The sequence below is a fragment of the Taudactylus pleione genome, unplaced genomic scaffold (assembly GCF_031769625.1).
Source record: "Taudactylus pleione unplaced genomic scaffold, aTauple2 ptg000145l, whole genome shotgun sequence".
Classification (NCBI taxonomy): domain Eukaryota; kingdom Metazoa; phylum Chordata; class Amphibia; order Anura; family Myobatrachidae; genus Taudactylus; species Taudactylus pleione.
In genome coordinates, this window is record NW_028284547.1 from 2,310,566 (window position 1) to 2,335,743 (window position 25,178).

Consider the following 25,178-nt stretch of genomic DNA (forward strand, 5'->3'; position numbering starts at 1 on the left):
TCTATCTATCCATCTATCTATCCATCCCATAGCTATCTATCTATCTATCTATCTATCTATCTATCTATCTATCTATCTATCTATCTATCTATCATCTGTCTCATGTCTATCCTCTATCTCGTATCTGTCTCATATCTATCTCATATCTATCTATCTATCTATCTATCTCATATCTGTCTATTTATCTCATATTTATCTATCTAATATCGATCTCATATCTATCTTTTTTTATATCTGTCTATCCTCTATCTCATATCTGTCTTCTATCTATCTATCTATCTATCTATCTATCTAATATCTGTCTATCATTGCCATATCTCTAGGCATTGGCTTCTGTCTCCATAGGAACGTATGTAAACTGTCTTACCGTGTGAAGCGTGTTGGTCTCACCTTTGGCAATTTTGATATCCAGCGCCGTACGTATAAGAGCCATGAGCGTGGAGTTGAAATGCACAGTGTTATCATCCGCCACAGGAAGGTCCATTCGAAGTAACCGCTGCAAGGACCCAGAGAAGAGCATGAGCTTGTTACTCCAGCTACACCCATACTACTTTACCCAGCCATGCCCAGGACTCAGAGGCTCTGACGTATATATCTGCCTTCCATACAATCTAGCACAACTGCAGCACTAGATTAGTAGGAAAAAAATCATACTAATCTCTATTGTGTTGTACCGCAAGTAACCTTGAAGCCGCCAAGTGCCAAATATAAATTTACATACCCCATGTGATGGGATGTGACCCATCCACTACTACATACCCTGGGAAGCCAACTCCATTCACTACACAGCAGTGCCTGACTCATTTCTACACAACGTATAGCTTCCAGTTTCCCAGAGCCTCAGAGTCCTGGCTACCAGCCAATAACTCATCTACCACATTGCTCCACCACCAGAGTGAGCTGAGGAACACACGGCTCCTTGCATTCCACCCCGCTATATCGCCCATCACTCTGGAAGTGTAGATAAGTCATAGAACAAAGAACAGCAAGCACAAACTGTAGCCAAGATCGACAGGCGAGTAATACAGGCCAACCTGGAGCATGCGGCATGCAGAATCGTGACGTGCAAACGTGCGGGGATCCCCATGCAATCCCTTCAAAGAGCTAGAACTCCTACATAAGGGGGAGCACAGGGGAGAGAGGGTGGCTGGGAGGGGAAGGAAGGCGAGAGTGAGACGAAGAGGAGGGGTGAGAAAGGGAGAGAGGGAGTAAAAAGAGAGAAAGAAATACATTCACAAACAAAGCTGTGAAACTTATTGTATCAGTCAGAAGGTTAGACAGGATTGGAGAAGCTCCCATATCGCCATGAGAGGTTCTGGCCACACAACATTAGCAAGTCCCCAGAACTTCACACATTGTAAGAGAGACACGAGGGGCATAGTCCACTGAATGGACATGACTTAAAATAGGACAGGACCCAGAGCAGTTCAGTTACAGGAGAGCTGTCAGCGTATAGAGGGGGAGGCGGCATAGTAGGAGGGTGAGTGGTTCTGTGATAGAAACGTGATAGAGAATGGGTGAGGGGTCCTATAGTAGAGTTATAATAGACAGAGGTTTATTTATATAGAATGGTCCAATAGTAGAGCTGTAATAGACAGCGGACAATATAGGTCCAGTGGTCTTCTAGTACATATTTGGTAGAGAGAGATTAGATATGACTGCAGTAGTCATTAAGTACAGATCTAGCAGACAGTGAATAGATATAGATTAATTGGTTTTATGGAAGATATTGTATAGACAAAGAACATACTGTATACAGTAGATTAATAAGGTTTTATAGTCATTTTTATATAAAGGATAAATATAGGTTATTTGATCCTACAGGATATTAGTGATATACAAGGTAGACGAGTGACATTGGTTCAGTAGTAAGTATATAGTAGTGATCTTATAAGATATATATAGGTACTTTAGTAGAGATGTTAAAGATAGTGGATGGATATCAATTCAGTAGTTGTATAGTACAGACATTATAAGTTAGATGTAGGTTTATTGGTCATTTAAAAAACTGAGAATTGATATTGGTTCGGTAGTTGGATAGCAGAGATGTTATAAGATACTGTAGACATAAGTTTATTGGTCCTATGGTAGAGATGTAATAGATAGAGTATTGATACTGATACAGTAGTTCTATAGTAGAGATGTGATAACATGTATATGCCTGGTCTAGGTCATCCTATAGCTGTGATGTAGTTGATAGAGTATTTATATATCAGTTCAGTAGATATAGTAGTGATGTTATCAGGTAGCTTTAGGTTTGTTTGACTTACAGAAGAGATGTAATAGAGAAAGTTTTATAGTAGAGATGTTACAGGAAGGCTATAGCTTTGGTGGCCCTATAGTAGTGATGTTACGGGATGGATACAGGGTTGGTGGTTCTATAGTAATTATGTTACAGAAAGGATACAGGTTTGATGCTCCTATAGAAAAGGTGTTTCAGGAAGGATACAGGTTTGGTGGTTCTATAGTAGAGGTGTTTCAGGATGGGTTCAAGTTTAATGGTCCTATAGTAGAGGTGTTACAGGAAGGATACAGGTTTGATTGTCCTTTAGAAGAGGTCTTTCAGGATGGATACAGGATTGATGGTCCTATAGAAGAGGTGTTTCAGGATGGATACAGGTTTGATCGGGTCCTATAGAAGAGGTGTTTCAGGATGGATACAAGTTTGATGGTCCTATAGAAGAGGTGTTTCAAGAAGGATACAGGCTTGATGGTCCTATAGAAGAGGTTTTTTAGGATGGGTACAGGTTTGGTGGTACTATAGTAGATGTGTTACCGGATGGATATAGGTTTGGTGGTCCTATAGTAGAGATGTTACATGAAGGACATAGGTTTGGTGGTTCTACAGTAGATATGTTACTGTTACAGGAAGGATATAGCTTTGTTGGTCCTATAGTAGAAATGTTACAGGAAGGATATAGGTTTGGTGGTTCTATAGTAGAGGATTTACAGAAAGGATACATGATTGGTGCTTCTATAGTAGAGATGTAATAGACAAAGGTTTTACAAAAGAGAATAGTGTTTACTCTAGGTCTTGCACCAGATAGGGCACCGGACCAAGATAGGGGCACTCCTGCACACGCGCATCCAAAAATTGGGCATGGCCACGAGAAAAGGAGGCGTTTCTGAAATACACGCCCCCTTCTCGTCACTCTTGCCGGGCTGCCCCCAAGCTCTCCCTTCTTTGTGAATAGATGATGGGTCCATGCGCCTAGCATCTATTCATCGGTGGTGAGCGCTGCACCGCTATTTTTCCAACCTACGGGACACTGCGGCCCGCGGGTGGGGACAGCACTTGGCAGGTGGTTTAGCAGGGTGCCACCAAAAGGACAGGGCGCATTCTGCCCTTCTGAAATCGGGCAGGGCGCGGCGCTCCGTTAAAACAGCCAGCGCAGAGGTTCCCAAACACGGTCCTCAAGTCTCCCCAACAGTTCAGGTTTTAGAGAAATCCATTGTTTAGCACAGGTGATTAAATCAATTACTAAGGTTCTAATTAAGACACCTGAAGTCACCTGTGCTCAACCATGGATATCTCAAAAACCTGAACTGTTGGGGAGCCGCGAGGACTGTGTTTGCGAACCTCTGGCCTAGCGTGAATGCTAAATGGTGTAAATCAGTGGTCCTATCGTAGAGATATAATAATAGGAGGATAGCTATAGGTACAGTGGTCCTATAGTAGAGATGCAATAATAGGAGGATAGGTATAGGTACAGTGGTCCTATAGTAGAGATGTAATAACAGAAGGATAGGTGTAGGTACAGTGGTCCTATAGTAGAGATGCAATAATAGGAGGCTAGGTATAGGGTCAGTGGTCCTATAGTAGACATGTAATAATAGGATTATAGGTATAGGGTCAGTACTATAGTACAGATGTAATAATAAGAGAATAGGTTTAGGTACAGTGGTCCTATAGAAGAGATGTAATAATAGGAGGATAGTTATAGGGTCAGTGGTCCTATAGTAGAGATGTAATAATAGGAGGATAGGCATAGGGTCAGTGGTCCTATAGTAGAGATGTAATAATAGGAGGATAGGTATAGGTACAGTGGCCCTATAGTATAGATGCAATAATAGGAGGATAGGTATAGGTACAGTGGTCCTATAGTAGAGATGTAATAACAGAAGGATAGATATAGGTACAGTGGTCCTATAGTAGGGATGTAATAATAGAAGGATAGGTATAGGGACAGCGGTCCTACAGTAGAGATGTAATAATAGGAGGATAGGTATAGGGACAGCGGTCCTATAGTAGAGATGTAATAATAGGAGGATAGGTATAGGGACAGTGGTCCTATAGTAGAGATGCAATAATAGGAGGATAGGTATAGTTACAGCGGTCCTATAGTAGAGATGTAATAACAGAAGGATAGATATAGGTACAGCGGTCCTATAGTAGGGATGTAATAATAGGAGGATAGGTATAGGGTCAGTGGTCCTATAGTAGAGATGTACTAATAGGAGGATAGGTATAGGGTCAGTGGTCCTATAGTAGAGATGTAATAATAGGAGGATAGGTATAGGGACAGTGGTCCTATAGTAGAGATGTAATAACAGGAGGATAGGTATAGGTACAGTGGTCCTATAGTAGAGATGTAATAAAAGAAGGATAGATATAGGTACAGTGGTCCTATAGTAGGGATGTAATAATAGGAGGATAGGTATAGGGACAGTGGTCCTATAGTAGAGATGTAATAATAGGAGGATAGGTAGAGGGACAGCGGTTCTATAGTAGAGATGTAATAATAGGAGGATAGGTATAGGGTCAGTGGTCCTATAGTAGAGATGTACTAATAGGAGGATAGGTATAGGGTCAGTGGTCCTATAGTAGAGATGTAATAATAGGAGGATAGGCATAGGGTCAGTGCTCCTATAGTAGAGATGTAATAATAAGAGGATAGGCATAGGGTCAGTGCTCCTATAGTAGAGATGTAATAATAAGAGGATAGGTATAGGTACAGTGGCCCTATAGTATAGATGCAATAATAGGAGGATAGCTATAGGTACAGTGGTCCTATAGTAGAGATGTAATAATAGGAGGATAGGTATAGGGACAGTGGTCCTATAGTAGAGATGTAATAATAGGAGGATAGGTATTGGTACAGTGGTCCTATAGTAGAGAAGTACTAATAGGAAGATAGGTATACGGTCAGTGGTCCTATAGTAGAGATGTAATAATAGGAGGATAGGCATAGGGTCAGTGGTCCTATAGTAGAGATGTAATAATAGGAGGATAGGCATAGGGTCAGTGGTCCTATAGTAGAGATGTAATAATAGGAGGATAGGCAAAGGTACAGTGGCCCTATAGTATAGATGTAATAATAGGAGGATAGGTATAGGTACAGTGGCCCTATAGTATAGATGTAATAATAGGAGGATAGGTATAGGTACAGCGGTCCTATAGTAGAGATGTAATAATAGGAGGATAGGTATAGGGACAGCGGTCCTATAGTAGAGATGTAATAATAGGAGGATAGGTATAGGGACAGCGGTCATATAGTAGAGATGTAATAATAGGAGGATAGGTATAGGTACAGTGGTCCTATAGTAGAGATGTAATAATAGGAGGATAGGTATAGGGACAGCGGTCCTATAGTAGAGATGTAATAACAAAAGGATAGGTATAGGTACAGTGGTCCTATAGTAGGGATGTAATAATAGGAGGATAGGTATAGGGACAGCGGTCCTATAGTAGAGATGTAAAAATAGGATAGGTATAGGGACAGCGGTCCTATAGTAGAGATGTAATAACAGAAGGATAGGTATAGGTACAGTGGTCCTATAGTAGAGATGTAATAATAGGAGGATAGGTATAGGGACACTGGTCCTATAGTACAGAAGTAATAATAGGAGGATAGGTATAGGTACAGCGGTCCTATAGTAGAGATGTAATAATAGGAGGATAGGTATAGGGACAGCGGTCCTATAATAGAGATGTAATAATAGGAGGATAGGTATAGGGACAGCGGTCATATAGTAGAGATGTAATAATAGGAGGATAGGTATAGGTACAGTGGTCCTATAGTAGAGATGTAATAATAGGAGGATAGGTATAGGGACAGCGGTCCTATAGTAGAGATGTAATAACAGAAGGATAGGTATAGGTACAGTGGTCCTATAGTAGGGATGTAATAATAGGAGGATAGGTATAGGGACAGCGGTCCTATAGTAGAGATGTAAAAATAGGAGGATAGGTATAGGGACAGCGGTCCTATAGTAGAGATGTAATAACAGAAGGATAGGTATAGGTACAGTGGTCCTATAGTAGAGATGTAATAATAGGAGGATAGGTATAGGGACAGTGGTCCTATAGTAGAGATAGGTATAGTGACAGTGGTCCTATAGTAGGAGGATAGGTATAGGGACAGTGGTCCTATAGTAGAGATGTAATAATAGAAGGATAGGTATAGGGACAGTGGTCCTATAGTAGAGATGTAATAATAGAAGGATAGGTATAGGGACAGTGGTCCTATAGTAGAGATGTAATAATAGGAGGATAGGTATAGGGACAGTGGTCCTATAGTAGGGATGTAATAATAGGAGGATAGGTATAGGGACAGCGGTCCTATAGTAGAGATGTAATAACAGAAGGATAGGTATAGGTACAGTGGTCCTATAGTAGAGATGTAATAATAGGAGGATAGGTATAGGGACAGTGGTCCTATAGTAGAGATAGGTATAGTGACAGTGGTCCTATAGTAGGAGGATAGGTATAGGGACAGTGGTCCTATAGTAGAGATGTAATAATAGAAGGATAGGTATAGGGACAGTGGTCCTATAGTAGAGATGTAATAATAGAAGGATAGGTATAGGGACAGTGGTCCTATAGTAGAGATGTAATAATAGGAGGATAGGTATAGGGACAGTGGTCCTATAGTAGGGATGTAATAATAGGAGGATAGGTATAGGGACAGCGGTCCTATAGTAGAGATGTAATAACAGAAGGATAGGTATAGGTACAGTGGTCCTATAGTAGAGATGTAATAATAGGAGGATAGGTATAGGGACAGTGGTCCTATAGTAGGGATGTAATAATAGGAGGATAGGTATAGGGACAGCGGTCCTATAGTAGAGATGTAATAACAGAAGGATAGGTATAGGTACAGTGGTCCTATAGAAGAGATGTAATAACAGAAGGATAGATATAGGGACAGTGGTCCTATCGTAGAGATAGGTATAGGGACAGTGGTCCTATAGTAGGGATGTAATAATAGGATAGGTATAGGGACAATGGTATTATAGTAGATATAGGTATAGGGACAGTGGTCCTATAGTAGGAGGATAGGTATAGGGACAGTGGTCCTATAGTAGAGATGTAATAATAGGAGGATTGGCATAGGGTCAGTGGTCCGATAGTAGAGATGTAATAATAGGAGGATAGGTATAGGTACAGTGGCCCTATAGTATAGATGCAATAATAGGAGGATAGGTATAGGTACAGTGGTCCTATAGTAGAGATGCAATAATAGGAGGATAGGTATAGGTACAGTGGTCCTATAGTAGAGATGTAATAACAGAAGGATAGATATAGGTACAGTGGTCCTATAGTAGGGATGTAATAATAGAAGGATAGGTATAGGGACAGCGGTCCTATAGTAGAGATGTCATAATAGGAGGATAGGTATAGGGACAGCGGTCCTATAGTAGAGATGTAATAATAGGAGGATAGGTATAGGGACAGTGGTCCTATAGTAGAGATGCAATAATAGGAGGATAGGTATAGTTACAGCGGTCCTATAGTAGAGATGTAATAACAGAAGGATAGATATAGGTACAGCGGTCCTATAGTAGGGATGTAATAATAGGAGGATAGGTATAGGGTCAGTGGTCCTATAGTAGAGATGTACTAATAGGAGGATAGGTATAGGGTCAGTGGTCCTATAGTAGAGATGTAATAATAGGAGGATAGGTATAGGGACAGTGGTCCTATAGTAGAGATGTAATAACAGGAGGATAGGTATAGGTACAGTGGTCCTATAGTAGAGATGTAATAACAGAAGGATAGATATAGGTACAGTGGTCCTATAGTAGGGATGTAATAATAGGACGATAGGTATAGGGACAGTGGTCCTATAGTAGAGATGTAATAATAGGAGGATAGGTATAGGGACAGCGGTCCTATAGTAGAGATGTAATAATAGGAGGATAGGTATAGGGTCAGTGGTCCTATAGTAGAGATGTACTAATAGGAGGATAGGTATAGGGTCAGTGGTCCTATAGTAGAGATGTAATAATAGGAGGATAAGCATAGGGTCAGTGCTCCTATAGTAGAGATGTAATAATAAGAGGATAGGTATAGGTACAGTGGCCCTATAGTATAGATGCAATAATAGGAGGATAGCTATAGTTACAGTGGTCCTATAGTAGAGATGTAATAATAGGAGGATAGGTATAGGGACAGTGGTCCTATAGTAGAGATGTAATAATAGGAGGATAGGTATTGGTACAGTGGTCCTATAGTAGAGAAGTACTAATAGGAAGATAGGTATACGGTCAGTGGTCCTATAGGAGAGATGTAATAATAGGAGGATAGGCATAGGGTCAGTGGTCCTATAGTAGAGATGTAATAATAGGAGGATAGGCATAGGGTCAGTGGTCCTATAGTAGAGATGTAATAATAGGAGGATAGGCATAGGTACAGTGGCCCTATAGTATAGATGTAATAATAGGAGGATAGGTATAGGTACAGTGGCCCTATAGTATAGATGCAATAATAGGAGGATAGGTATAGGGACAGTGGTCCTATAGTACAGATGTAGTAATAGGAGGATAGGTATAGGGACAGTGGTCCTATAGTACAGATGTAATAATAGGAGGATAGGTATAGGTACAGTGGTCCTATAGTAGAGATGTAATAATAGGAGGATAGGTATAGGGACAGCGGTCCTATAGTAGAGATGTAATAACAGAAGGATAGGTATAGGTACAGTGGTCCTATAGTAGGGATGTAATAATAGGAGGATAGGTATAGGGACAGCGGTCCTATAGTAGAGATGTAAAAATAGGAGGATAGGTATAGGGACAGCGGTCCTATAGTAGAGATGTAATAACAGAAGGATAGGTATAGGTACAGTGGTCCTATAGTAGATATGTAATAATAGGAGGATAGGTATAGGGACAGTGGTCCTATAGTAGAGATGTAATAATAGGAGGATAGGTATAGGTACAGTGGTCCTATAGTAGATATGTAATAATAGGAGGATAGGTATAGGGACAGTGGTCCTATAGTAGGGATGTAATAATAGGAGGATAGGTATAGGGACAGTGGTCCTATAGTAGAGATAGGTATAGGGACAGTGGTCCTATAGTAGGAGGATAGGTATAGGGACAGTGGTCCTATAGTAGAGATGTAATAATAGAAGGATAGGTATAGGGACAGTGGTCCTATAGTAGAGATGTAATAATAGAAGGATAGGTATAGGGACAGTGGTCCTATAGTAGAGATGTAATAATAGGAGGATAGGTATAGGTACAGTGGTCCTATAGTAGAGATGTAATAACAGAAGGATAGATATAGGGACAGTGGTCCTATCGTAGAGATAGGTATAGGGACAGTGGTCCTATAGTAGGAGGATAGATATAGGGACAGTGGTCCTATAGTAGAGATGTAATAACAGAAGGATAGGTATAGGTACAGTGGTCCTATAGTAGAGATGTAATAATAGGAGGATAGGTATAGGGACAGTGGTCCTATAGTAGAGATAGGTATAGTGACAGTGGTCCTATAGTAGGAGGATAGGTATAGGGACAGTGGTCCTATAGTAGAGATGTAATAATAGAAGGATAGGTATAGGGACAGTGGTCCTATAGTAGAGATGTAATAATAGAAGGATAGGTATAGGGACAGTGGTCCTATAGTAGAGATGTAATAATAGGAGGATAGGTATAGGGACAGTGGTCCTATAGTAGGGATGTAATAATAGGAGGATAGGTATAGGGACAGCGGTCCTATAGTAGAGATGTAATAACAGAAGGATAGGTATAGGTACAGTGGTCCTATAGTAGAGATGTAATAATAGGAGGATAGGTATAGGGACAGTGGTCCTATAGTAGGGATGTAATAATAGGAGGATAGGTATAGGGACAGCGGTCCTATAGTAGAGATGTAATAACAGAAGGATAGGTATAGGTACAGTGGTCCTATAGAAGAGATGTAATAACAGAAGGATAGATATAGGGACAGTGGTCCTATCGTAGAGATAGGTATAGGGACAGTGGTCCTATAGTAGGGATGTAATAATAGGATAGGTATAGGGACAATGGTATTATAGTAGATATAGGTATAGGGACAGTGGTCCTATAGTAGGAGGATAGGTATAGGGACAGTGGTCCTATAGTAGAGATGTAATAATAGGAGGATTGGCATAGGGTCAGTGGTCCTATAGTAGAGATGTAATAATAGGAGGATAGGTATAGGTACAGTGGCCCTATAGTATAGATGCAATAATAGGAGGATAGGTATAGGTACAGTGGTCCTATAGTAGAGATGCAATAATAGGAGGATAGGTATAGGTATAGTGGTCCTATAGTAGAGATGTAATAACAGAAGGATAGATATAGGTACAGTGGTCCTATAGTAGGGATGTAATAATAGAAGGATAGGTATAGGGACAGCGGTCCTATAGTAGAGATGTCATAATAGGAGGATAGGTATAGGGACAGCGGTCCTATAGTAGAGATGTAATAATAGGAGGATAGGTATAGGGACAGTGGTCCTATAGTAGAGATGCAATAATAGGAGGATAGGTATAGTTACAGCGGTCCTATAGTAGAGATGTAATAACAGAAGGATAGATATAGGTACAGCGGTCCTATAGTAGGGATGTAATAATAGGAGGATAGGTATAGGGTCAGTGGTCCTATAGTAGAGATGTACTAATAGGAGGATAGGTATAGGGTCAGTGGTCCTATAGTAGAGATGTAATAATAGGAGGATAGGTATAGGGACAGTGGTCCTATAGTAGAGATGTAATAACAGGAGGATAGGTATAGGTACAGTGGTCCTATAGTAGAGATGTAATAACAGAAGGATAGATATAGGTACAGTGGTCCTATAGTAGGGATGTAATAATAGGAGGATAGGTATAGGGACAGTGGTCCTATAGTAGAGATGTAATAATAGGAGGATAGGTATAGGGACAGCGGTCCTATAGTAGAGATGTAATAATAGGAGGATAGGTATAGGGTCAGTGGTCCTATAGTAGAGATGTACTAATAGGAGGATAGGTATAGGGTCAGTGGTCCTATAGTAGAGATGTAATAATAGGAGGATAAGCATAGGGTCAGTGCTCCTATAGTAGAGATGTAATAATAAGAGGATAGGTATAGGTACAGTGGCCCTATAGTATAGATGCAATAATAGGAGGATAGCTATAGGTACAGTGGTCCTATAGTAGAGATGTAATAATAGGAGGATAGGTATAGGGACAGTGGTCCTATAGTAGAGATGTAATAATAGGAGGATAGGTATTGGTACAGTGGTCCTATAGTAGAGAAGTACTAATAGGAAGATAGGTATACGGTCAGTGGTCCTATAGTAGAGATGTAATAATAGGAGGATAGGCATAGGGTCAGTGGTCCTATAGTAGAGATGTAATAATAGGAGGATAGGCATAGGGTCAGTGGTCCTATAGTAGAGATGTAATAATAGGAGGATAGGCATAGGTACAGTGGCCCTATAGTATAGATGTAATAATAGGAGGATAGGTATAGGTACAGTGGCCCTATAGTATAGATGCAATAATAGGAGGATAGGTATAGGGACAGTGGTCCTATAGTACAGATGTAGTAATAGGAGGATAGGTATAGGGACAGTGGTCCTATAGTACAGATGTAATAATAGGAGGATAGGTATAGGTACAGCGGTCCTATAGTAGAGATGTAATAATAGGAGGATAGGTATAGGGACAGCGGTCCTATAGTAGAGATGTAATAATAGGAGGATAGGTATAGGGACAGCGGTCATATAGTAGAGATGTAATAATAGGAGGATAGGTATAGGTACAGTGGTCCTATAGTAGAGATGTAATAATAGGAGGATAGGTATAGGGACAGCGGTCCTATAGTAGAGATGTAATAACAGAAGGATAGGTATAGGTACAGTGGTCCTATAGTAGGGATGTAATAATAGGAGGATAGGTATAGGGACAGCGGTCCTATAGTAGAGATGTAAAAATAGGAGGATAGGTATAGGGACAGCGGTCCTATAGTAGAGATGTAATAACAGAAGGATAGGTATAGGTACAGTGGTCCTATAGTAGATATGTAATAATAGGAGGATAGGTATAGGGACAGTGGTCCTATAGTAGAGATGTAATAATAGGAGGATAGGTATAGGTACAGTGGTCCTATAGTAGATATGTAATAATAGGAGGATAGGTATAGGGACAGTGGTCCTATAGTAGGGATGTAATAATAGGAGGATAGGTATAGGGACAGTGGTCCTATAGTAGAGATAGGTATAGGGACAGTGGTCCTATAGTAGGAGGATAGGTATAGGGACAGTGGTCCTATAGTAGAGATGTAATAATAGAAGGATAGGTATAGGGACAGTGGTCCTATAGTAGAGATGTAATAATAGAAGGATAGGTATAGGGACAGTGGTCCTATAGTAGAGATGTAATAATAGGAGGATAGGTATAGGTACAGTGGTCCTATAGTAGAGATGTAATAACAGAAGGATAGATATAGGGACAGTGGTCCTATCGTAGAGATAGGTATAGGGACAGTGGTCCTATAGTAGGAGGATAGATATAGGGACAGTGGTCCTATAGTAGAGATGTAATAATAGAAGGATAGGTATAGGTACAGTGGTCCTATAGTAGGGATGTAATAATAGGATAGGTATAGGGACAATGGTATTATAGTAGATATAGGTATAGGGACAGTGGTCCTATAGTAGGAGGATAGGTATAGGGACAGTGGTCCTATAGTAGAGATGTAATAATAGAAGGATAGGTATAGGGACAGTGGTCCTATAGTAGTGATGTACTAATAGGAGGATAGGTATAGGGACAGTGGTCCTATAGTAGAGATGTAATAATAGGAGGATAGGTATAGGGACAGTGGTCCTATAGTAGAGATGTAATAATAGAAGGATAGGTATAGGTACAGTGGTCCTATAGTAGGGATGTAATAATAGGATAGGTATAGGGACAATGGTATTATAGTAGATATAGGTATAGGGACAGTGGTCCTATAGTAGGAGGATAGGTATAGGGACAGTGGTCCTATAGTAGAGATGTAATAATAGAAGGATAGGTATAGGGACAGTGGTCCTATAGTAGGGATGTAATAATAGGATAGGTATAGGGACAATGGTATTATAGTAGATATAGGTATAGGGAGAGTGGTCCTATAGTAGGAGGATAGGTATAGGGACAGTGGTCCTATAGTAGAGATGTAATAATAGAAGGATAGGTATAGGGACAGTGGTCCTATAGTAGAGATGTACTAATAGGAGGATAGGTATAGGGACAGTGGTCCTATAGTAGATATGTAATAATAGGAGGATAGGTATAGGGACAGTGGTCCTATAGTAGAGATAGGTATAGGGACAGTGGTCCTATACTAGGAGGATAGGTATAGGGACGGTGGTCCTATAGTAGAGATGTAATAATAGGAGGATAGGTATAGGGACAGTGGTCCTATAGTAGGAGGATAGATATAGGGACAGTGGTCCTATAGTAGAGATGTACTAATAGGAGGATAGGTATAGGGTCAGTGGTCCTATAGTAGAGATGTAATAATAGGAGGATAGGTATAGGGACAGTGGTCCTATAGTAGAGATAGGTATAGGGATAGTGGTCCTATAGTAGGAGGATAGGTATAGGGACAGTGGTCCTATAGTAGAGATAGGTGTAGGGACAGTGGTCCTACAGTAGGAGGATAGATATAGGGACAGTGGTCCTATAGTAGAGATGTACTAATAGGAGGATAGGTATAGGGACAGTGGTCCTATAGTAGAGATGTACTAATAGGAGGATAGGTATAGGGACAGTGGTCCTATAGTAGAGATGTAATAATAGGAGGATAGGCATAGGGACAGTGGTCCTATAGTAGAGATAGGTATAGGGTCAGTGGTCCTATAGTAGAGATGTAACAATCAGTTGATAGCTAAGGTGCTGATTATGTGTTGGTACCAAAGCAAAATAAGTAATTTTGCATCTTGGCAAAACCATGTTGCACTGCAGGTGGGGCAGATGTAAAATGTGCACAGAGATTTAGGGGCTGATTCATACTCCGGCGCCTGATGTCTTTCCTCTGCGCTTGCGTCCCGATAGTTGCTTCCGGGGGTCACATCGGAATTGCATGGAGAGCCATGCAGATCCAATACGAGTTCCTGGGCAGTGTCTGGGGGCTGGCTAAGGGTGGCGGCGTGTCGGAGTTGTGTATGTGTCGACAGATGCAGTTCCACTGACACTAGCAGCAGCCACATACCGATGGACATTTTCAGCAACCACAGGGCTGCTCAAATGTCAGAGGGTGCAGTTAAAATCCAAACAATCGTGCGTCTATGTGCACATTGGTGATCTTGCGCCGCAGCTGGTGGGCATCAGTATGTAATGCCGGCAGGTTCCTAAAAATGGTGACAAGAGAAGCCTGACAGCAGGAGATCCCGATTCTGGCTGGTAAGTACCCTAACCCTCCCTTAGGGGTGCTTAACCTTAAAACTCCCGGGGTGGTGCCTAACCCTTAGTCCCCCCTGTGGGTGCCTAAACCTGTCCCCCCTTCCCACACCCTAAACCTAACCCTCCCAGGGTGGTGCCTAACCCTAACCTACCCCCGGGGGTTCCTAACTCTAACCCTACCCCCTAGGGGTGCCTAACCTTCCCCCACAAACCCTAACTCTAATCCCGCTACACTCCCTAAACCTAAGAAACGTGGCTAAGGACGGCCTGGACTTGCCTCGTTGTTGTCCTTCGGCGTTCCAGCATCGGGATTCAGAAAGGCGTCGATATTTTGATGCCTATCTGAAGTCCCCCGTCGGGCTTCTTGTGTCGAGATATAGACCGGGGGAATTTGTCCGCCGGCCTATAAACTGCATCCCCTCGGTAGGATGCCTTTCGGCCGTGGCATTAGCGCTCAGTGGCGTCCTGCTACTGTATTACCATCCACCTGGGAATCAGGCCCTTAGGTTAGAGAGGGTTGTTTCCAAATTGCAGTGTACAAATAAAGCTGTCCAGCACTTGTGGGCTACATGCAAAGCAGCCAGTATTTACTCTGCATGAAAGAAAATCGATGTATTTGCCCCCCTTGCAATGCAACATGGTTTGTCCAGGTGCACAGTTACTTACTGAGCCCCTATACTGTATGTTCAGCGGACTTATACTAGAGATGTAATGATCAGTAGAGTAAGTATAAGTTCGGAAGCCCTATAGTAGATATATGACAGTTATAGGTTAATTCTAAAATAGAAAATGTTATTAAAAGTTATTTATTATACAGTGCACATATAAAAGTTATTTATTATACAGTGCACATATAAAAGTTATTTATTATACAGTGCACATATAAAAGTTATTTATTATATAGCGCACATATAATATGCAGCTCTACAGAGAATATGTATTCATATGTGACATCTGGCAGGTTTTGGACAATCATAGGATGAAAAGTCCTATAGAAGATATATGATAGATAGGCATTAGTTATAGGGAAAACAGCCATGTAGCAGATATTTATGTCTCTGCTAGAAATGTTGTATATAGTATTACATTTAGGATACTTATAGGTTTTGTGTTGTTTTAGACAGGAACATAACAGAAGATATATTATATATATATATATATATATATATATATATATATATATATATATATATATATATGAGGAGTGCCTGGTGGTGACACGTTATGTGGTCTTCTCCCTGTCAGATCTGTACCACAGGACCAATTTCCATCTACCACTTCTTTACTATTGCACAGCTCTTAGCTCCAGGATAAAGTTTAGTGCAAAAGGGCACAAATAGGATATATACACGTTTACCAAAACTTACGCACAATAGCTCAAACTGTGCATTTCGTCAAGGACAACGTAACGAGTGTTCATTTATTAGAGAACAGGATTTATCACTATGCTATTGTGTAAAAATAGCAACCTCTCTAACTAGCATTTTAAAGTGTATGCTCTTATTTAACAAATGCAATAGCAATTGGGTTCATAAGTATTGATAACTAATTACTCATCACATGAACAGAAGAGAGGCATCTACATGTATTGGATCATTAAGCTCAATACCACAGTTTCTCAGTGTTTAATGGGCATAATGAGATGGATGTACTTCTCTGAGATTCATTTAGTAAATAAATTATACTGTGGGAATCAAGCGATATTTCTCCCTCTGTATAATGTGTCACATTATTTGATGAAATACGTTATAGTCGTAGTATCATACTGCTTTATATTTATCTAGGCAAATGAGTTTAATATATTACAATATAGCCTTTATGACTTCTAATTAATCACGCTGTCACTGGCTACTAGTTACTCATGCGGGCACTATACATGTTCCATATGGGCGTATTAGCAGCCCCTTACAGACTTTTAAAATGGATTTTGTTCTTGTGGAAATTCTGACTATATATAAGGAAGGAAGGAATAATGAAATGGTGCAAAGTACTTGCTATTAGCCCATTTGCACCATATATGTCATCAATGAGAAAAGGATATAAATAAAATATACAGGTACACTACTTGTTTTGTCAGAAACTGTTATTCTACTAGTGATGATCTTATCATAAACCAGTAGTAGGTAATGGCTGGTTAAGGTGTTTGTTTAGGTATAATTTCATTGATCAGATTAATTCAGGACTTTTAACATGGTAAGGACTGCGTCATAGATAAGTGACAGACACAAGAATAGAGTGAGGACTGTGTACTACACTGTAACATAGATACAGGACAGTTATAGGGTGAGGACTGTGTAATAATACACTGTAACATAGATACAGGACAGTTATAGGGTGAGGACTGTGTAATAATACACTGTAACATAGATACAGGACAGTTATACTGTGAGGACTGTGTTATAACTCACTGTAACATAGATAGAGAACAGTTACAGGGTGAGGATAGTAATGAGACACTGTAATATAGATACAACATAGTTGTATGGTGAGGTCTGTAATATAGATACAGGACAGTCACAGGGTGAGGACTGAGTAATAGTACACTGTAACATATCTACAGCACAGTTGTATGGGGAGGACTGTGTAATAGTACATTGTAACATAGATACAGGACAGTTACAGGATGAGGACTGGGTAATGGTACATTGTAACATAGATACAGGACAGTTACAGTGTGAGGACTGTAATAGTACACTGTAACATAGATAAAGTACAGCTAAAGTGTGAGTACTGTAACAGTACACTGTAACATAGATACAGCACAGTTGTAATGAGAGGACTGTGTAATAGTACACTGTAACATAGGTACAGGACAAGGACAGTTACAGGATGAGGACTGGGTAATGGCACATTGTAACATAGATACAGGCCAGTTACAGGATGAGGACTGGGTAATGGCACATTGTAACATAGATACAGGCCAGTTACAGTGTGAGGGACTGTAATAGTACACTGTAATATAGATAGAGTACAGTTTTAGGGTGAGGACTGTGTAACAGTACACTGTAACATAGAAACAGCACAGTTGTATGGTCAGGACTGTGTAATAGTACACTGTAACATAGATATAAAACAGTTACAGGGTGAGGATTGTGTAATAGTACACTATAACATAGATGAATAGATGAAGTACAGTTGTATGATGCGGACTGTGTAATAGTACACTTTAACGTAGGCACAGGGCAGTTATACAGCGAGGACTGTAAAAGTACACTGTAACATAGATACAGGACAATTATACTGTGAGTAGGGATGCCAAGAGGGGGGGGCGGGTACTAATTAATCGGACCTGGGTCCCCCCTCCCTTTTGGGCACACTTCCCACGATTAGGCCACGTCCCTCATTGTGAGCACTGTAATAGTAGACTGTAACAGATACAGGACAGTTATACAGTGAGGATTGTGTGACAGTACACTGTAACATAGAAACAGCACAGTTGTATGGTCAGGACTGTGTAATAGTACACTGTAACATAGATATAAAACAGTTACAGGGTGAGGATTGTGTAATAGTACACTATAACATAGATGAATAGATGAAGTACAGTTGTATGATGCGGACTGTGTAATAGTACACTTTAACGTAGGCACAGGGCAGTTATACAGCGAGGACTGTAAAAGTACACTGTAACATAGATACAGGACAATTATACTGTGAGTAGGGATGCCAAGAGGGGGGGGCGGGTACTAATTAATCGGACCTGGGTCCCCCCTCCCTTTTGGGCACACTTCCCACGATTAGGCCACGTCCCTCATTGTGAGCACTGTAATAGTAGACTGTAACAGATACAGGACAGTTATACAGTGAGGATTGTGTGACAGTACACTGTAACATTGACACAGGATAGTTGTATGGTAAGAACTGTGTGACAGTACACTGCAACATAGATATAGGACAGTTTCAAGGTATGGACATTGCAACATAGATACAGGACAGTTACAGGGTGAGGACTGTGTAATAGTACACTGTAACATAGTTAAAGGGCAGTTATCCAGTGAGGACCGTAATAGTACACTGTAACATAGATAGATGACAGTTATAGGGAGAGGGTTGTGTAATAGTACACTGTATAGGACAGTTATAGGGAGAGGGTTGTGTAATAGTACACTGTAACATACATGACAGTTACGGGATGAGAATTACACTGTAACATAGCCAAAGGACAGTTATACAGGGAGAACCATAATAGTACACTGTAACATAGATACATGACAGTTAAAGGGTGAGGGTTATGTAATATTACACTGTAACATAAATACAGGAGAGTTACAGGGTGAAAACTGTAATAGTATGCTGTAACTAATATAGGGCAGTTAAAGGGTGAGAACCATGTAACTACACCGTAACATAGATGAATAGTTACAGGGTGAGAATTGTGTAATAGTATACTGTAACATAGATACAGGACAGTTACAGGGTGAGGACTGTGTAATAGTATACTGTAACATAGATACAGGACAGTTACAGGGTGAGGACTGTGTAATAGTATACTGTAACATAGATACAGGACAGTTACAGGGTGAGGACTGTGTAATAGTATACTGTAACATATACAGGACAGTTACAGGGTGAGGACTGTGTAATAGTACACTGTAATATACTGTAGATATAGGACAGTTATAGGATGAGAACTGTGTAATAGTACACTGTAACATAAATACAGGATAGTTACAAAGGGCTCTATTATTTTGACTAAAATAAAGTGAAAAAGGGTGTTTTCATACCCTTTTCACATTATTTTAGTATCACCTATAGTTATTACAGGGCAATTGGAGTACAATTCTTAAAATTCTACTCCAACCCCTAAGTATCACTTATTTTTAGTAGGCAGATCGCATTTCCCATAATTGTAATGGGAAATGTGATCCGACCAAAGTTACTAAAAATAAATTGTAAAACAATACCGGGGAAAGCCCTGTGATAATAACACCACCTTGAGGTCATCAGGTGATCGAGTCCCAGCGCAGTATGGGATATCACCTGACCGGACATTACCGGAGGGCCAGATCATGCAGGTAAGTGTAATTAAGGGAGGGGGGGGGTCTCGTGGGGGTCCGTGATCGCGGAGGGCGGGGCTTAGCGCCAGGAGAGGGTGTAGCAGCGACGGCCGGTCGGCGCATGTGCGGGCACTTTGTCACGGTATTTTTTCCGAAAATACCGTGACTAGTGTGCGGATGGGATTCGCAGAGACAGAGCTTTTTCGCAAGGTCTGTCCCTGCAAGGGATTTGTAGTAAATCCCTGTGATATTGCAATGTGAATTCAGTCGTTAATATCACACTACAATCTGCATTCAATATGCGGATTGTAGTAAATAGAGCCCAAAGTGTCCTACAGTGTAACAGTACACTGTAGGACAGTTACAAAGTGAGATCTGTGTAATAGTACACTGTAACAAATACAGGACAGTTACAGGGTGAGGATTGTGGAATAGTACACTGTAATATAGATACAGGACAAGTACAGAGCGAGGACTGTGTAATAGTACACTGCAACAAATACAGAACATTTTACAGGATGAGAATTGGGTAATAGTACAATACAGGACAGTTACAGGGCGAGAACATAGATATAGGATAGGTACAGGGTGAGGACCGTGGAATAGTATACTGTAACATAGATACAGGACAGTTACAGGGTGAGGACTGTGTAGTGGTACACTGTAATATAGATACAGATCAGTTACAGGATGAGGACCGTGTATTAGTATACTGTAACATAGATACAGGACAGTTACAGGGTGAGGACTGTGTAGTGGTACACTGTAACATAGATACAGGACAATTACAGGGTAATAATTGTGTGATACAGGACAGGTAGAGGGTGAGGACTGTGTAATAGTACACTAACATAAATACAGGACAATTACAGGGTAATAATTGTGTGATACAGGACATGTACACTGTGAGGACTGTGTAATAGTACACTGTAACATAGATACAGGACAATTACAGGGTAATAATTGTGTAATAGTATACTGTAATATAGATACAGGTCAGTTACAGGATGAGGACCGTGTATTAGTACACTGTAACATAGATACAGGACAGTTACAGTGTGAGGACTGTGTAATAGTACTGTGCAATATAGATACAGGACAGGTAGAGGATGAGGACCGTGTAATAGTACTCTGTAATATAGATACAGGACAGTTACAGGGTGAGGACCGTGTAATAGTATACTGTAACACAGATACAGGGTGAGGACTGTGTAATAGTACTGTGCAATATAGATACAGGACAGGTACAGGATGAGGACCTTGTAATAGTACTTTGTAATATAGATACAGGACAGGTACAGGATGAGGACCTTGTAATAGTACTGTGCAATATAGATACAGGACAGGTAGAGGGTGAGGACTGTGTAATAGTACTGTGTAATATACATACAGGACAGGTAGAGGGTGAGGACTGTGTAATAGTACTGTGTAATATACATACAGGACCGGTTGAGGGTGAGGACTGTGTAATAGTACTTTGTAATATAGATACAGGACAGTTACAGGGTGGAGACTGTAATAGTACTGTGCAATATAGATACAGGACAGGTAGAGGGTGAGGACTGTGTAATAGTACTGTGTAATATACATACAGGACAGGTAGAGGGTGAGGACTGTGTAATAGTACTGTGTAATAGATATAGGACAGTAGCAGGGTGAGGATTGTGTAATAGTACTGTGTAATATACATACAGGACAGGTAGAGGGTGAGGACTGTGTAATAGTACTGTGTAATATACATACAGGACAGGTAGAGGGTGAGGACTGTGTAATAGTACTGTGTAATAGATATAGGACAGTAGCAGGGTGAGGACTGTGTAATAGTACTGTGTAATATACATACAGGACAGGTAGAGGGTGAGGACTGTGTAATGTACATACAGGACAGATTGAGGGTGAGGACTGTGTAATAGTACACTAACATAAATACAGAACAGTTACCCAGTGAGTAGTGGGTCATTGTACACTGTAAAACATAGATACAGGACAGTTCTGGCACTGTGACATTGTGGTCAGGTGTAGGTCTGTGACATTGAGGGAGTAGGTGTAAGAAATGTCTAATTTCTGACTACCTGAAATAATACAGGTGCCATTTATAGAATATTACAACTGTACTGTAAATGTTTGCAGCACAGTTCTGGAGTGATGACAATTTATCAATAATAGTGACCGTAGTTTTGTGGCTTATGTACTGTATATATAGGTAAAAGGCCATGCCAGCTGTAAAGACAAAGATGCTATAGTATTGCTGTAAGATAATGGGGGTAATTATTAAATGTGATGCTACAGAAAGAGGTAGCGTTGGTTATATCCACCAATCACTTTGTAGTGCAGTTTACAGAATGGAAGCACAAATACTTTTGTATTTTGTTTTTTTTACTATGGAGAACCCACCTTTCTCAGTCTTTAGCTGATCCCCCCACACCTCCCCCACACACTGTGTTTTGCAAAATGATTTTGTAAGCACAGCTCGTATTGATTCAGAATTCCCAATCATGTTCTTAATTTTGTTGCATGGGACATTTGTCAAGCAGGAAAGGACATGGGTTAGGTCAGGCCTGCATCATCCTTCCAATGCATTGTACACTTACCATAGTGAGAGGTAAGAGAGGGAGATACACAAAGGCAGAATAAAGAGTAAGGAATGCAGAGACAGGGAAAGAAAGATTGATAGATTCATCCGTAGGTCATACAGGACGAAAAAATTACCTATGGTAAGTCACCCTGAGTCACTGCCACAATAGTCCTAAGTCATTGAGTTTCCAATTAAGTTGAACATTATAGGACTGTACAACTAATTCCAATGGGTTTATAGATACTACAGGTACTGGAGACCTACATACCATCCAGCCATGTAAAGAGAGACCTACATAATTGTCCTGCCATGTATCTAGAGACCTCCTGACTTTCATGCCATGTAACTACTGACCATCATGCTATATAAAGTAAAGATTCATAGAGCTTACTGCCGTGTAATCCAGAGGCGTATAGAGATGTGTCCTCATACACCTAGTGCCTTTACGCCATATGGCGCAAGACTCTTTGGCCGAATTGTAGCTGCGTACAATTCAACTCGCGGTGTAGCAGAAACGCTAGGTACAACCTATGTACAAAGTCGCAGGCTCAGGTTAACGGGAAAGTGTTGGGAGGGATAGCAGCCTCTCGTATTGGAACCTTCTTTTTACGCAGATCTGCGACTCGGTACAAGTACCACAAGCCCCAGTGGTCAGTTTACGTTGGCAGCGTAGTTTTGTCACCTCTTACAGTGTCAGCTGCGCTGATAAGACGCAAACTTTTGAAAAAAGGACACTTGCTAAGGCGTAAGGACCCTAACCCTCCAAGAGGGGCTATTTGGGGCGTCTAGAACAATGGTTTATGCAGACACACCTGTAGATCATCCTTTGATATAACTAGGGTCAAACAGACCATACCAGGCGTGATTCTGAGCTGGACGCTAATGCATTGTTTTGGATTCGCTGCTTCATTTAGAAGCAAATGCTAGTCTCCTTTTTGTCATTGCGAGCACCAGAGATTGCAAGCCCTGAGACACCGACTTTCAATATTCATGGACAGCGGCAATCCACCCGTGTACTTAAACACTCCACCACTGGCGATGACCATTGACACAACGCTCTATGGCTGGTGCAGTGTCTCCTTTTGAACTTTCTCTATTCATGGCCTCTGTAGCTGCGGCTCTGTGTTGAGAACGCAGCCGAGTTCACCGACATGCTCTTGACGCTCCCATAACACGCCCGTCAGACGGAATTTGTTTGCATTCACTTCAGGCCACTTCCCAGGAATGCCCATGGCTGTCTGCTGCCAGCTCTAATATAAGTGACTCTGGGCCTGATTCAGAACCGCTCGCAAGCGCATAGCGCTCGCAAGCGGGTTGATGGTGGCCCAGGGCGCACACTGCGCGTGTGCGAGCCCCGGAGCGAGCGCAAAAAGCACTCGCTCCGTGGCTCACTACAAAAGGGGTGGCTGTCGATGTTGATCGACAGCTCGCCCCGTTTTGTAGGCGTGGCGGGGGGGTGGCTTCACAAACGGAGGCGTTCCCAAGCGAACGCCTGCCGTTTCTGGGCGGTCCCACTGACATCACCAGTGATGTCAGTGGGTGAGCTTTCAGCTCTATTAGAGCCAGAAGCTCTCTGGGGCTTGCGGCCACGAGACCCTACCACAAGGGTCTCGTTGCAAGCCCGATGGTCGCGATGGTCTTGACCATCGCGACCATCATCCTGGTCGCTCGCAATAGCTGTGGGCGGTCACCCACAGCTATGCGAGCGGCCAGGAGGCCGCAACTAAAAAAAACAGCACCCGCCCTGATTCAGAGCAAGCGCTCGCTTTTTGCGAGCGCCTCTGAATCAGGCCCTCTGTTGACGCTCAGTGGTACGCATGCGCCATAGCAAATATTCACTGAACTGACCAAAACGTCGACACTGGACCCATCTCTGAAACAGGCTACATAGCTAGAGACCTTCAAAACCATCCTGCTGTTTAACTGGTCATATACAGGCCACGTAACTATAAATCCTCCATATAACTAAAGATCATCCTGCCATGTAACTAGAGTTCTACAGATCATCCTGCCATGTATCTAGTGACAAACATATCACCCTTCCATGTATCTAGTGACATACATATCACCCTTCCATGTTTCTAGTGACATACATATCATCCTCCCATGTAACTAGTGACATACATATCATCCTCCCATGTAACTAGTGGCATACATATCATTCTCCCATGTAACTAGTGACATACATATCATCCTCCCATGTATCTAGTGACAGACATATCATTCTCCCATGTATCTAGTGACATACATATCATCCTCTCATGTAACTAGTGGCATACATATAATCCTCCCATGTATCTAGTGACATACATATCATCCTCTGATGTAACTAGTGGCATACATATCATCCTCTCATGTAACTAGTGGCATACATATCATCCTCCCATGTATCTAGTGACATACATATCACCCTTCCATGTATCTAGTGACATACATATCACCCTTCCATGTATCTAGTGACATATCATCCTTCCATGTATCTAGTGACATACATATCACCCTTCCATGTATCTAGTGACATACATAACATCCTTCCATGTTTCTAGTGACATACATATCATCCTCCCATGTATTTAGTGACATACATATCATCCTCTCATGGAACTAGTGACATACATATCATCCTCTCATGTATCTAATGACATACATATCATCCTCTCATGTAACTAGTGCATTACATATCATCCTCCCATGTATCTAGTGACATACATATCATCCTCCCATGTAACTAGTGGCATACATATCATCCTCCCATGTAACTAGTGACATACATATCATCCTCCCATGTATCTAGTGACATACATATCATCCTCTCATGTAACTAGTGGCATACATATCATCCTCCCATGTATCTAGTGACATACATATAATCCTCCCATGTAACTAGTGGCATACATATCATCCTCCCATGTATCTAGTGACATACATATCATCCTCCCATGTAACCAGTGACATACATATCCTCATCCCATGTAACTA

The 25,178-nt window shown here is 41.2% G+C and overlaps 1 protein-coding gene across 8 annotated transcripts in view; it reads right to left on the minus strand.

Annotated features, from left to right (window-relative positions):
* Positions 1-25,178, minus strand: part of CACNA1A (calcium voltage-gated channel subunit alpha1 A) — a 300,806-nt gene that overhangs the window by 58,996 nt on the left and 216,632 nt on the right. For all 8 annotated transcript variants that reach the window (XM_088473953.1, XM_088473951.1, XM_088473954.1 and 5 more), the window contains one exon: positions 391-496. In XM_088473953.1, the coding sequence (XP_088330079.1) occupies positions 391-496 (106 nt within the window). The remainder of the gene's footprint in view (positions 1-390; positions 497-25,178) is intronic.